The 14,330-nt window shown below is 34.5% G+C and overlaps 2 protein-coding genes across 2 annotated transcripts in view; both read right to left on the bottom strand.

The window, feature by feature from the left end:
- Positions 1-14,330, bottom strand: part of LOC107072268 (uncharacterized) — a 497,052-nt gene that overhangs the window by 275,048 nt on the left and 207,674 nt on the right. The window lies entirely within an intron of this gene.
- LOC149031441 (uncharacterized) lies at positions 2,282-7,471 on the bottom strand. The gene is made up of 4 exons (XM_089176184.1): positions 6,302-7,471; positions 5,843-6,091; positions 3,058-3,251; positions 2,282-2,818 (listed from the first exon to the last, which is right to left on the bottom strand). Exons 1-4 carry the CDS (start codon positions 7,443-7,445, stop codon positions 2,282-2,284), a joined length of 2,124 nt encoding a protein of 707 aa, XP_089032310.1. The 5' UTR covers positions 7,446-7,471.

Raw genomic sequence — 14,330 nt, 5'->3', positions numbered from 1 at the left:
CCGGCTTGAAAATTAGGTTGCTCATTCAAGAGCAAAATAACCCTATCATATTAATAACTACGTATTACCATTATATAATTTTTTTTTTTTTAAATGTCTAAATTTAAGCCAAATAAGCGTCATTTGCGGAAACTTTTAATTTATTTCTTTAATTTAAAAAAATCTACAGCTGAGGCGCATCGATTGCTCCTAGAAGCACATAATGAGGCTGTCTTGAGTGAGAGAACATGTCGTGAGTGGTTTCAATAGTTTAAAAACGATGATTTTGACATAAAAGACAAAGATCGCAGTGAAAGGCCAAAAATTTACGAGGATGCATAATTGGAGGAATTTTTGAGGAAAATTCGTCTCAAACATAAAAGGAACTTGCACTTACTTTAGAAGTCACTCAGCAAGCAGTCTCACATCGTTTAAAATCGTTAGGAATGATTCATAAACAAGGTAATTGGGTTCCATACAAATTAAAGCCGAGAGATGTTGAGCGCCGATTATGCATGAGTGAAATGAGGAAATATTATGATAATCCAAAAAAAGAAAATCATGGGGACTACCTGACCACGCGTCAACATCCACAGCAAAACCGAATATTCATGGAAAAAACTCATGCAGTGTATTTGGTGAGATCAGCTGGGTGTGATGTATTACGAGTTGCTTAATCGAAGCAAAACAATCACTGGAACTCTCTACCGAAAACAATTCATAAGATTGAGCTGAGCTCTGAAGTAAAAATGCCCTCAATACTACTCCAGACACAACAAAATTATTCTTCTACATGATAATGCTCGTCCGCATGTAGCGGTTACGGTGAAAAATGGCACATGCTCTGTCGGAGCAGCGGTTAATATTATATGAAGATACCAAAAATTGGGTTGATTTGTGGATAGCCTTAAAAGATAAGGAGTTCTTCAGACATGGAATCCGAACGCTGCCTAAAAGATGGGAAAAAGTAGTTGCTAGTGATGGACAATACTTCGATTAAATTTAAACTACCCTTCTTTCACAATAAATATTTTTTTTTTAACAAAAAACGGCGGAAACTTATTTGTATCCCTAATAATTAAAAAAAGTAAAAAACAATCACGATTAAATTATATCACAATATTAAACAGTCAAATCCCCATTTTTAAGGTTTAGAAAAAAATAAAAACAATCAAGAACATCAACCGTCAATTCACCTTACCTGCCCTAATTAAAGAAAATAAATTTCCTACATTTTAGATAAATTTTAAAACATTTTAGAATATGTAATGCCACAAGGCATTTCTTGCAATAGTCTCGCTGCGTTTTTTATATCTCGCTAATTCTTGAGTTTGTTTGGGATTTTATTGCCCTCCAGAATTATTATATTATGTATTATATTATCCCTTTTTATCACAACATAAATTTAAGTTGAAAATAAGTTGAGTTCATTTTTATCACTTTTTGCCAATTATAATTGTGGATTTTCACTTAAATACGTGTTTATTGGGTAGTCGGATGACGCTCGTTCTCTTCTCATTCTTTTCATAAATGAGACTGGGTTTACCGCCAAGCTCTACACCAACCCCAGACTTCGATACACTATCTTTTCACATTCATTTGATTTTCGGGGTTTCCATTGCAGTATTGATCTGAATTATGCTTACTATCTTCGTTTTAGTTGAGCTCGGTATTCTCCATTTTCGGAGAAGGTATACACTATTGGTTGACAATAATAACGGAGTTTAAGATCTTGTCCTTCGTTCCATTGCTTTCATTATGATTCAAAATTCAAGAAGACGGAACACCTATGCGCAATCGCACGCGATTCACCGCATCCATTAATTAAGCCGAGTTGAAGCGGATTAATGAACACAGAAATGGGAGGGTCTCAGGCCAAGGACGGTCCCCCCAATCTTTGCACAGCAACCGTGGAACAACGCGACTATTCGCGACAAAATTAAGATTAAAACCGATGGGTTGACATAAGAGCTTTCCACCTTGGGGCCACTCATTCAAAAACAACTTGGTTGCTTTACTACTTACAACCAACAGATTATTGGCTGCACCATTGAGTTTCAAATATTATCATTTAATGCTTGGAATATTAGTGATGCCTCTGGTGGTTTCATTCGGGCGATGCCAATTGACTTTGCTAACAGCACCGATCAGAGTCATGAACTGGAGAATCTCTCCTCTACGGCGCTTAAGAATCAGTACGCTGCCGTGGGCTATATATTTATTATATTGGATTGGATAGAAAGTATCCGCGGAAATTTACTTTTATTTCAAATTTAAATTTACAAAGAATGAATAAACCGATTTAGGTCAAATATGCGCCGTTTTGTTCGATAACTTGTTGCAATTTTGAAGGTAATTTCATTATGCTTCTCTCATAGAAGCCCTCATCCCGATTAGCAAAAAAGTGAGACAACCAATTTTTACAAGCCCCTTTTGAGGGTAGCTTAGTACTGCCAAGAGCATTTTGCATGGACCGGAAAAGGTGGTAATCACTTGGTGCCAGGTCCGGACTATACGGTGGGTGCGATATAACCTCCCATCCAAGTTCCCGGAGTCTCTGCTGGGTCGTCAAAGATGTGTGCGGTCTAGCGTTGTCCTGATGGAACACAAAACCCTTTCTATTCACCAATTCTGGCTGTTTCTGGTCAAGCGCCTGCTTCAATCTGGTCAGTCGTTGACAGTATACGTCCGAATTGAGTGTTTTGCCATAGGGCAGCAGCTCATAGTAGATGATTCCCTTCCAATCCCACCAAACAGACAGTAAAACCTTCTTGGCCGTCAATCCGGGCTTGGCCGCCGTTTGGGATGATTCGCCGGCCTTCAACCACGATCTTGTACGCTTTACATTGTTGTATGTGATTCACTTTTCATCACCAATCACTATCCGTTCCAGAAATGGGTCGATTTTATTGCGATTCAGCAGTATATCGCATGTATTGATTCGATTAAAAAGGTTTTTTTGCGTTAAGTCGTGTGGCACCCAAACATCCAGCTTTTTTTGTACCCAGCCTTACTCAAATGGCTCAAAACAGTTGTATGAGTGGTATTTAGTTCCTGGGCTATCGATCAAGTGCTCACATGACGATCTACCTCAATTAATTCCATGATTTTATCAGCATTTTTGACGATTGGCCGACCAGAGCGTCGTGCATCTTTGACATCGAAATTCTTAGAACGGAATCGAGCAAACCATTCCTGTGTGCGACGTTCACTTACAGCATCCTCACCGTAGGCCGAACAAATTTTTCGGCATGTTTTTGCAGCGTTTTTGCCTTTTTTATAGTAATAAAGCATTTTTATAGTAATAAAGCATCACATAGCGTATTTCTTCGGAAATTTCACTCATTTTCAATGAAATATAACTTTTGACACGCACGACGAATTGCAAAACTGTCTGCATAAAGAATGTAGCCTAAAATGTCATCTTTCAAACGGCGTACAGTATAACCCGATAAGAATCATACAAACCGAGATATCGACGCTAGCACCATTTATTGGCAAATTCCGCGGATACTTTCTATCCAATCCAATATAATATATTATATTGTAGCCCAAGACTGTCAAAAGGACAAGGACCCAAAGAGACACCCCAGAGGCTGTAGACGGGGCAGCTATCAAGAGGAGAGTGGTCATAAAAAAGGTCCAAGTAATAACGGTCACGGAGGACACGACGACCCTACTCGTCAGATCTGGGTCAAGTCCGGAACAGTCTTAGGAAGAAATCTGGGCTACAGGTCCGAGAAGAAGACGGAGCAAGAAAGAAAAGAAACAACCCACGCCTCTTACCACTGACACAAAGACACAGAAGCATCGTCCAAAAAAGAAAAGGACCGGTCAACTAGGGGGGACGGAGGGCCTTTTAATTGTCTCCGAGGAAATAAAATCGTTCACAAATGTTATGCAGAGACTTCGAGCAACTGACACTCTCGAAAAAAAAAAACAGAAATATCAGGGAGATAACGAAGACAAAAAAAGGAGTCTTCCTTGTCCGAACAAGCGAAAAATACAACCAAGTCTTAATGATCGACTCTGGAAACATGACTTCTTCGAGAACATGGCGAGGTCAAAGAAATAAACCCGAAGGAAACCCTGGAGATTTTAGATCTCGATATTCTTACCGAAAACCTGGAGGTAAAGGAGACGCTTGACGCCCAGATCGGCGAAAATTTGGACAGAAAGATCTCAGTCCTAGGCTTTAACAGCCTAGGGCAGAGACTAGGTGTCTGTGAGATAGCCAGGCTGGACGCCACCCGACTCCTACAAGCCGAAAGTATTAGGGTACGATTCATAAGCTACCGGGTTAGGGCTTGGGTGATGGTACCCAGGTGCAATAAGCGCCTCTGGTATGGACATTTCCACGCGGGATGCAAAGGACCCGACCGAAACGATGCATGTCGAAAATGTGGGAAGAAGAGAAACGAGTCACGAGTGGTTTACTAAGATTTGGCTACAATTTTTTTTATTAATTCGTCCCGTCGATATTTGTTGTGTTATTTCACTAAATAATATCGGTTTTACCATTTCATTTACAGTGTATAATTAAAATAAAAAATATTGTGAGCGTAAAATTATTTAAAATAATAGAATAATATTAGGCAAAAAAGGTGAGTGAAACGACCACATTACACGTATTACAGATGACAAAACGGTCAAAATATCCCGAGATAAGTCACCATCAGGGAGACGAAGCGTTGGAAAACCTCGAAAGCGCTAGAGCGACAGTCTGACTGTATGAAGCGAGTCGCGATGAGGAACAGGCATTGTGCCTATTTAGAAGAAAGAAGAAGAAAATAATATCATCTTTGTAAGAGTATGAGTATGCTATACGTGTGAGCCCTACTACGTGTGGCGTGAGAGTGTGTGCGTGTGCGTCCAGCTTATGCTAATGAACGCAAGATTTGACGGCGTTGTGATCGCCGATGAGGCCACCAGTACGACCGGCGGCGGAGTGCGACACTCATTGTTCGACCCTGCTCTCGAGCGCATGGCGCTAAGTAACTCTTTTACCATGTAGTTAAAAAAATCAAGTTTATATCAAGTGACCTCCTGAAATTATTCGCCCACCCTTACAACTTTTTATTTTTTTCTCTTTCCTATAATCCCTACACTTTCAAACGCTTCTTTCTTGCATTTTTGCATGAAATTTTTTAGATATTTTTCTCATTTTATTTCCTTCTTTTGTTGAAGGGTCGAAATGAGTCAAAAGAGAATTTACCCTCATAATAAGCTGAGATAGCTCGCTTATATTAGTGACTCTTCTGAAACTGAAAACACTGAGTCCACATTAGAGTAAAGCAGCAAAGAGGAGACAGACGATGAAGTCGTTTCACCCAATTACAATGATTTGTTTAACACTAGAACTACCGGAAAAAAAACAATGCTACTTCTACCAAGACCAGTCAAAATGACTGGTCATTTATAATCGTAAAAACAGAAGAATTTTTTTATTGTTTTGTTTTATATTATCATATAGAATGAATATAAGGGTATGGAAATACATCTACATGATGACAATTTTTAAAAATATAATAATTTAATTATAATAACAACATTTTTAATGATACTAACAAGTATTAATAGAACTTTTAGAAAAAAAGAAGAAAATAAACATACAATAAAGTAAATATAAGAAGTATTTTATTATTAAAAATGTAATAGAATCTGAAATAGAAAAAAAAATTATTATTAATTATTTTTAATATAAAATATTAAAATGATTGTTATTTACCTGATTATGATTCGTCACATTTCTTACAAAAGTAATTTATCTTTGTAGTGCATTGTTTGCAAACATATTATTTACATAAATTACAAATGACAGTAGTCTTATTATTATTGCAGAACCCTATTTGACACCATTTACGTGAAGAAGGTGAACTCGTTGATATACTTGGAGCAGTAGTTTCTTGTTGCTTGATTTTTGATTGTACATATTCAATGGCAAGTTCATTTTCTAATTGAAACAAGAAGTCTTGTCTAGATATTTTCTCACCTGTGGTTTCCTTATATAAGATCCAGGCATTTATGCCAGCTAAATCTAAAATGTTATAAAATACTTGGAGCGGCCATCTTCTAGATCCGGATTTTACGCTATATTTTTTTGCCATTTGGTCTGTAATGTCCACTCCAAATTTAGTTTTATTATAAAATTCAACCGTCTCGGGTAACTTTTTATTACTTTTACCAATTTTGATACATTTATGTTTAGAACTCAATATAAAAACTTTCTTTTTCGGTTTACTTTTGTAAATTGTAAGGGTAATATTATTTGATTTATAGAGTAGTGATGAAAAACGAGTCATAATATCCTTCTTTATTTTACAAATTTTTGGCAATTCTCTTTTGTTGCCACGTATAGTTCCAACAAGCGTGGTTTTTTTTGAAAGCAATTTGGATGCTAGCGGTAAGCTTGTAAAAAAATTATCGGTTGTTATACATCTTCCTTTCATAGTATATGGTTCGATAAGTTTTAGTACGACATATTCACTAAGAGATTGCGATTTTGCTCGTGTTTCATCTTTCCCTAAATAAGGAAACCCATTTAGAATATATTTTGTTTTTACATCAGATGCCAGCCAAAATTTTATTCCAAATTTGTCAGGTTTAGACGGCAAATATTGCGTAAATCGGCATCTGGATTTTGTTGCAAAGAGTTGTTCGTCAACTGTGATATTTTCTCCTGGCTTGTAGCAATTTTGACTATTTTGAATGAACCTATCCCATACTGTTGATATCAAAGCAAATTTGTCATTTTTCAAACGTTTGCTTCTTTCACTTTTTTTATTAAAGCGAATAAATTTCAAAATTTTACTGAAATTATTTCGACTCATAGTCTTGGAAAAGAAATTCGGTCCCCATTCTTTGTCCCATAAATATGACAGATTCAAATTATTTGCTTTGTATGCTCCCCGAGCATATAAAATTGCAATAAAAGCTTTAATTTTTGTTTCACTTAGAGTCCATTTTTTACCCAAAACTCGAAAAGCTTCTAATTCCGTGCAAGATATTATATAATCAAGAATATTCCTGTCAATTAGTAATAAAAATGCGCTATTTACTTCACCTTTGATAATATTTCTTTTAGCATATCCTGTGGGGCCGGATATATCTTTGAAAATATTATGAAGTGGTAATCTTCCAGTTGTAGATCCTTCTTGTATTTTTTCCCAATTGGTTCCGTCTGCAGCAATTTCATTTTTTTTATTTATATTTTCTTTTTCCTCTTCAGAACTTGAAACTATACGAGCACGTCTTTTTTTCCGTAAATTCAAAATATTTTCTAATTCACTGTCCGAGGACTCTCGAACTTCTTCATGATCTTCAAACTCATCAAACTCATCATTATTACCACTATAAACTGTTTCAATATCTTCTTGGTCACTTTCTTCATCCTCGATATCAGAAGCTTCCATTGAAATATTGTTTATTTTTCGCAGCAAATCAGAGGTTTTTATACGTTTTGCCATTTTTTATGAATTACAAAAAATCGCTATATAACTAAAAAATAGATGCTATTTCCACGACTATGGAATAAAGAATGATCGCGTAAAACTACATCGATTCTATTATTTCGATACACTACGACAACGATTATATCACTATGTATTTTCGCCAGATAAGCAGTAACATGAGAGAAAATATTACAACAAAGAATAATACATTCGTCTAAATATCTTATCGACGGTGTTGATTTCAAAAAACAGATATTTTCAGATTTATGTCGAATTTAAGAAGTACCAGTCAAAATGACTGGTATTGGTAGAAGTAGCAAATGCCAAAATTTATTCGAATTCTGTTTAAGTTATAAAAAACTAAAAATTATTTTTACAAACCATTTCTTATATCTAGAAAAGTCATCATATAATTTTGAGAAAAAAATGTAACGTGAGGTGGGAATTAAATAATGAAGTTGCGCGACCAGTCATTTTGACTGGTCTGGTAGTTCTAGTGTTAATGATAACGTAGAGCTCCAGAACTAGAATCCACCATCATTTCCATGGTCCCATGCAAACTAACTGTGCACCACGAATGCCACTAGTTACTTACATCGTGGGTCAAGATAATCTCTCTATTGGTAACGAAGCCACAGAAGTGGATTTTTTCTTTGAAATCATAACAGTTGTTGGGATATTGTTGATCATGAGCTACAACCGGTTACCTAAATGGCTTATTATTGATCACAAAATTGTTCGCTGGAAAATTCAGCTATTCAAAAGGCGATGAATAAGGATTGCGCTTTCTTTTTTTGATTTCGAAATTATATTTCAATTCCCCGGAGAAACCTGCAGATGCTTCAAAATTATACTATATTGAAAAACTAATTTCCTGCTTGAAGTATACTTTTTTAAGAGTTTCACTGACAGCACAAGGCAGTCAATAGACGAGTCAATGGTCAAATTCAAGGAAAGTAGCTGCCTAAAACAGTACCAACCCATGAAACCAGTAAAAAGAGGTGGGTGATTTTTAGATAGCTGTGATTTTTTATGTCTAGTACTTTATTTATCATTAAACATATTTTTTTTATCAAAAAATTACAAAATTCATAAATTTGATAGTATTCTATTGTCGACAATGACTATTGAAGCATAAGTAGTCATGGATCATAAATAACTTACAGAAATACACCTAAAATGTCAGTCAAATAAGTGGCAGGTCCGATTCTCGTTTTTCAAACTAAATGTATAAATTTCTATAAAGATTTGTTTTATAATTTAAAGTTTAGCTTTTATAACTAAAATCTAACGTATATTCCATAAAATTATGCTGCAATTATACAAAAAAAATTGATTGGCAGAAAGGAATAATTGTCATTGATTTATGTCCTGGAATTTTATTTATTTTTTAAATTAAAAATATTTGCTGCTTAAACGCCACCTTCCATTCAGTTTCTTTCGCTCTCTTTGGCGGCATTTTAAAAAAGGACTACTATTTGTGTATAGTTTACAGCTGTATGTTTATTTTTTGCCTTGATATTTTGATAGAAATAATTTGTTTATTTTTAAAAAAGGTAAGTCATACAATTACATGTCAGTACCATGATATTAAAATTTACACATATTAATACAATGTTTAGATTAACTATTCAAAATATATATTTAATTTTACGTGTACAATTGAAATTGTGTTTGGAAAATCATTTTAATTATATGCAAAAAATAAGGTTAGGTAAAAATAACAAATAATTTTCAAATTCATATTTTCTCAATGTTTTAATTTATTATTATCTTTAGTTGTTCTAGTTTTATGAAAAATGACTCTAATACACCGGACAAGACATAAAAATATACCTGGGCTCCAAAACTTGTGTAATAATAAACCGTTTACAATAAGTAAAAAACGTGTATTAATACAGAAGAAAAAAATTACTAAAGTTCAACAAGATAAAAAATTAAAAAAAAATCTCTTTTTTAGAAGAGAAAGGTTACGGCCATTAGGCCCTCTATTCTCAACTCATTAAGTTGTCTCGATTGTCAACCTGGCAAAATATGTGAACATTTCTCGATGGGACAAATAAACTACAGTGATGATCGCTTACTATTACCTTCTGCAAAGGCACAGAAAGTGTTAAAAAGATCTCAGAAAGACCCCGTAGTCAGTGGTGAAATCAAAAAACCAAAAGTTATTCCAAATGTAATTCTTCGACGAAGTTTAAGAAATAAGGAATGATTTACTAAGTATTTTAATAAAGAATTTAATTATAGATTAATATTTAATTATATAAAAATTGTATCATTGTTTCTTACATTTATAATTATTGAAAATTAAATTTATTAACTCATTTTAAACCTAGTTATATTCAAAGATTACTATAAAAATTATTATTCTAATTCTATCATTAATAAATTTTAAAGATTGTTAAAATCAAGAAAGAAAATACTAAAAAAGTCTTTGTATTATTATCAGAGTATTATAATTTATCATTCGTTTTATTATTTTAAAATTTTATACAGATTTAGGTAAGTACTTTGAATCTTTCATCTATTTGTCAGTACCGTGGAAATTATGTCAGTACCGTGCCATTGAAATTTTCAATTTTTGTCCCAGTTTCTTGTCTATTAAAGTTGTAGTAGAACTACATTACAGGCTTTATTCTGAGCATAATTGGGGAACAATAGTACCCAAAACATAAGCTATGAAGCATTTTTAATTTAAAAAATTTTGAGTTCTAAAAATCACAGTTATCTGAGAATCACTCATATACCATCGGGACATTATGATTTCTTCAAATCCCTTTCATACAAGCAAAATGTAGATGAGTAGTATACCAATTGTTTTGTTAATTATGTTTGTAATTTTATAAGTTATGCAGTTAAGAAGTGTTTTGAATTGCATAAATAATATTGTTTAAAATATTAAATATTAATATCTGTAATATTAATAGATAATTAAGGGGGATAGACCACTTAAAACTTATCATATTGACTACTTAGGACTAATGACGGCGACGAACAAGACGTATAAGCATATTCTGGTTATCGTAGATGGATTTTCTAAGTTTGTTTGGTTATACCCGACTAAGTCGACGACTTCACGAGAAACGATAGACAAACTGACGATACAACAGAGGACGTTCGGTAACCCGACACGTATAGTGACAGACAGAGGGACAGCATTCACATTGGTAGATTTTAAAGAGTATTGTAAGGTAGAAAATATTGAACATATTTTAACTACCACCGGTATACCAAGGGAAAACGGTCAAGTCCAAAGGGTTAATCGCATTATTATCTCGATATTGACTAAATTATCAATAGATGCGCCAGATAATTGGTATAAACATATAGATAAAGTTCAAAAAGCGAATAATGGTACTCATCAGCGTGGCATTGATAGGTCACCTTTCGAGGTAATGTTCAGTACAAAAATAAAATTGCGAGATGATTTAACAGTTTTAAAATTAATAGAAAAGGAAGCAATAGCGTTGTTTTCAGACGAACGTTTAGAATTAAGACACGCAGCTAAAGAAACCTTGTTAAAAGTTCAAGAAGAGAATCGGCGTACTTATAACCTTAAATGCAAGAAAGCGATTGTATATAATGAAGGCGATTTAGTGGCGATAAAACGTACGCAATTTGGTGCAGGATTAAAAATACAAAAGAAATTTCTAGGACCGTACAAAATATCTAGATTTAAGGGGAAAAATAGGTATGAGGTGATTCGTGTGGGTGAGAGGGTGAAGGAGCAAAAATTACCACAACGGCGGCAGATTATATGAAACCGTTCGAAGAGTTTTCTTCGGGGACCGAAGAAATAGCAGAATGGCCGAGTGTGGGGTGCGAGAATGTGAGTGAGAACACTGAAGCATGAGTGGGCCAGAGGGTATCGGGTATAATCAAGCCGAAGATAAACAATGTAAAATAAATAGTTGAATATCGATAGCGAGAGCGTCGCACAAAGAAGTAGATTAACCCTTTAGCCTATAACCACGAGTCTGACTCGTGGTAAAGAATTTGTGCCATAAGCGAAAACAACGAGTCTGACTCGTGGTAAAGACTTTGTGCCATAAGTGAAAACCACGAGTCTGACTCGTGGTAAAGAATTTGTGTCATAAACAAAAGCCACGAGTCAGACTCGTGGTGAGGAATTTGTGTATCCTATGCCGCGTGTTATTATTAGACCGAACAGTTAGCGCAATCGAATGTTTTTCCTTTGATTGTAAGGTCAGTATTTTTTTTTTTTTTTTTTTTTTTTCATTTGTTTCTGACGAAACTGGATGATTTCTTACTTTAGTTGCCCGTAAAGCTTCGTTGCTGTCAGACGTTTCAAATATAACTTCGTATAAAGAATTAAGAAACTCTTATACCCATCATGCCGAGAAGAAAGATATCTAATTGTGATGGTAGTCAAGAGAAGTGTGGCACTATTGCCGATTCTGATTCGACAGATCCTTTTCAATATGATAGTGAGGACAGTGATATTATTGTTCCTGTAACAAAACGTCCACGAAGATTAATAATTGAAGATGATTCCGATGATGAAGACAGCACTTATCAGCAATTACCAGCGCAATGGTTTTGGGAAGAAAAAAATAACAAGCCGAAAATCTGGAAGTATACACAAACACCTGGCATAACAGCAGCAATTCAAGACCAATTAGGTGGAAGTAAAAGAGAGTTAGACTTTTTTAATATAATATTCGACAATGTGTTTTGGGATAATATTGTTCAGGAAACGAATCGATACGCAGAAAAAATAAAAAGCCATACACATACAAAAAGGATAATTGATGAAACTTGGATGCCGGTAGATCGCAATGAAATTAAAATATACTTTGCATTATGCATCATAATGGCTCAAGTAAAGAAACCGAAAATCCAGATGAACTGGTCTAAAAGAGCCATTATAGAAACACCCATATTCCGAAAATGTATGCCACTAAGAAGATTTTTACAAATCACTAGGTTTCTCCACTTTGCAAATAACGATACGGCTGACAACAGTGATAAATTACGTAAAGTGACACCTGTGATAAACTATTTTAATGAAAAATTTAAAGACGTATATGTAATGGAAGAAAATATCGCGATCGATGAATCACTGATGAAATTTAAGGGACGTATGTCTTCTAAACAATTCAATCCTTCAAAAAGGGCGAGGTTTGGAATTAAATTTTATAAACTCTGCGAGTCATCATCGGGTTACTGCTATAATTTTAAAATATATTCAGGAAACGATAAAACAAGTCTTGAATACAGTGCATCTGAAACTGTTGTGATGGAGTTATTGCAATCAGTACTAGATAAAGGACATAACTTATATATAGATAACTGGTATTCTTCGCCGAAATTGTTTCTAACTTTGGTTAGAAATGGAACTAACGTTCTTGGGACAGTACGTTGCAAGAGAAAAAATATGCCGGGAGATTTTGGTAGAGCAAAATTGAAAAAAGGAGACTGTATAATAAGAAGTTGCAATGGCATACTAGCGGTGAAATGGAAAGATAGACGAGACGTCCATGTGCTTTCAACAAAGCACGAAAGTGCAGAAATGATTGCGCAAAACGGAAGTCATCTAAGCCCTATTTTGAAGCCAAAATGTGTTATAGATTATAATATGGGAATGATTGGTATTGATCGCCAGGATCAGGTATTAGCGAGTTTCCCTATTATGAGAAAATTCATAAAGGGGTACCGAAAAATCTTTTTTTACATGTGCGATATGGCCCTTTTGAATTCATATATTCTGTACAATAAAACCATTATGGGAAAGAAACAGAATTACACTGAGTACAGGCTTCGAATAGCTGAAGGAATATTACAAACCGTGCCATTACAAAATTATAATAGACCAGAACCATTATCGAACGGGGATATACCAATGAGGCTACAGGCGCAAAATTGGGGTCACTTTCCGAAACATATTGATCCCACGCCATTGAAAAAAAATCCAACGAGAGCTTGCAAAGTCTGTACCAAACATAAGAAAAGATGTGAAACTACGTGGGAATGTAAGAACTGTCGCGTTGCGTTACATGTACCTCATTGTTTTGAAAGATATCATACAGTTGAAGACTATTAATTTTCATTATTCTAAATGTTATTGATTCATTATCTACTTTGAAATAATAAATTATTTTTGTCAACTGATCAATTGATTATGATTACTTCCTAGACGTCTTAAAATTACTATTTGTACCTAAACATTGTTTATTATTTCACAATTCCTTTCGTTGCATTGAAATATATATGTTACGAAAAGTATACACTTTGCGCCAGTTCGGGTACACGGCTGAACAGTTGAATGGCACGGCGCGCGAACGAATTTCTTGCGTATTATAGCTCGCGCAATTGGTAGATATCGTGTAGGCCAAGGGGTTAAAGAAAAGAAACCAAGAGGCAGTCATCGTTTAGTAGCAGAGCAAAGAAGGCGTTTTATCATCACTCTGTATTTTTATTTCTTTATATTGAATATATTGCATATTCGTGAAGAGGGGTTTTTCTTTCTACATCAACCTATTAACAACACCGCGGAATTCTTTCCTTTTTTTACTTGTTAGATATCCTTTAGGAGGACTAACAGGGGAAGGGGAATCCCACAAATATATATATATATATATTAAAGACTGTTAGTATAGTATTAAATAAGTGTAAAAATTAGGCATCCTCCACGGCCATTTCCCACCATATACTAACGAAAATTATATTTACAAAAAGATTGCAGTGCACAATTGGTCAAATTTCAAGTGTGTGTGTGTGTGTAAAAATCTTTAAGAATTTATTTAAATTTTATTAACCACTTAAATAATTTACAAATAGTGTATTGTTCCAAATTAGAATAATTTACAAATAGTGTATTGCTCCAAATTAGAATAATTTCTAACAAACAAACACTCATCATTGCTTGGTATAACA

The sequence above is a fragment of the Polistes dominula genome, unplaced genomic scaffold (assembly GCF_049000335.1).
Source record: "Polistes dominula isolate Pdom_NZ unplaced genomic scaffold, Pdom_raw_medaka contig_21, whole genome shotgun sequence".
Classification (NCBI taxonomy): domain Eukaryota; kingdom Metazoa; phylum Arthropoda; class Insecta; order Hymenoptera; family Vespidae; genus Polistes; species Polistes dominula.
Note: the sequence above shows the minus strand (reverse complement) of the source record. Positions and strands in the feature narration are given on the sequence as shown.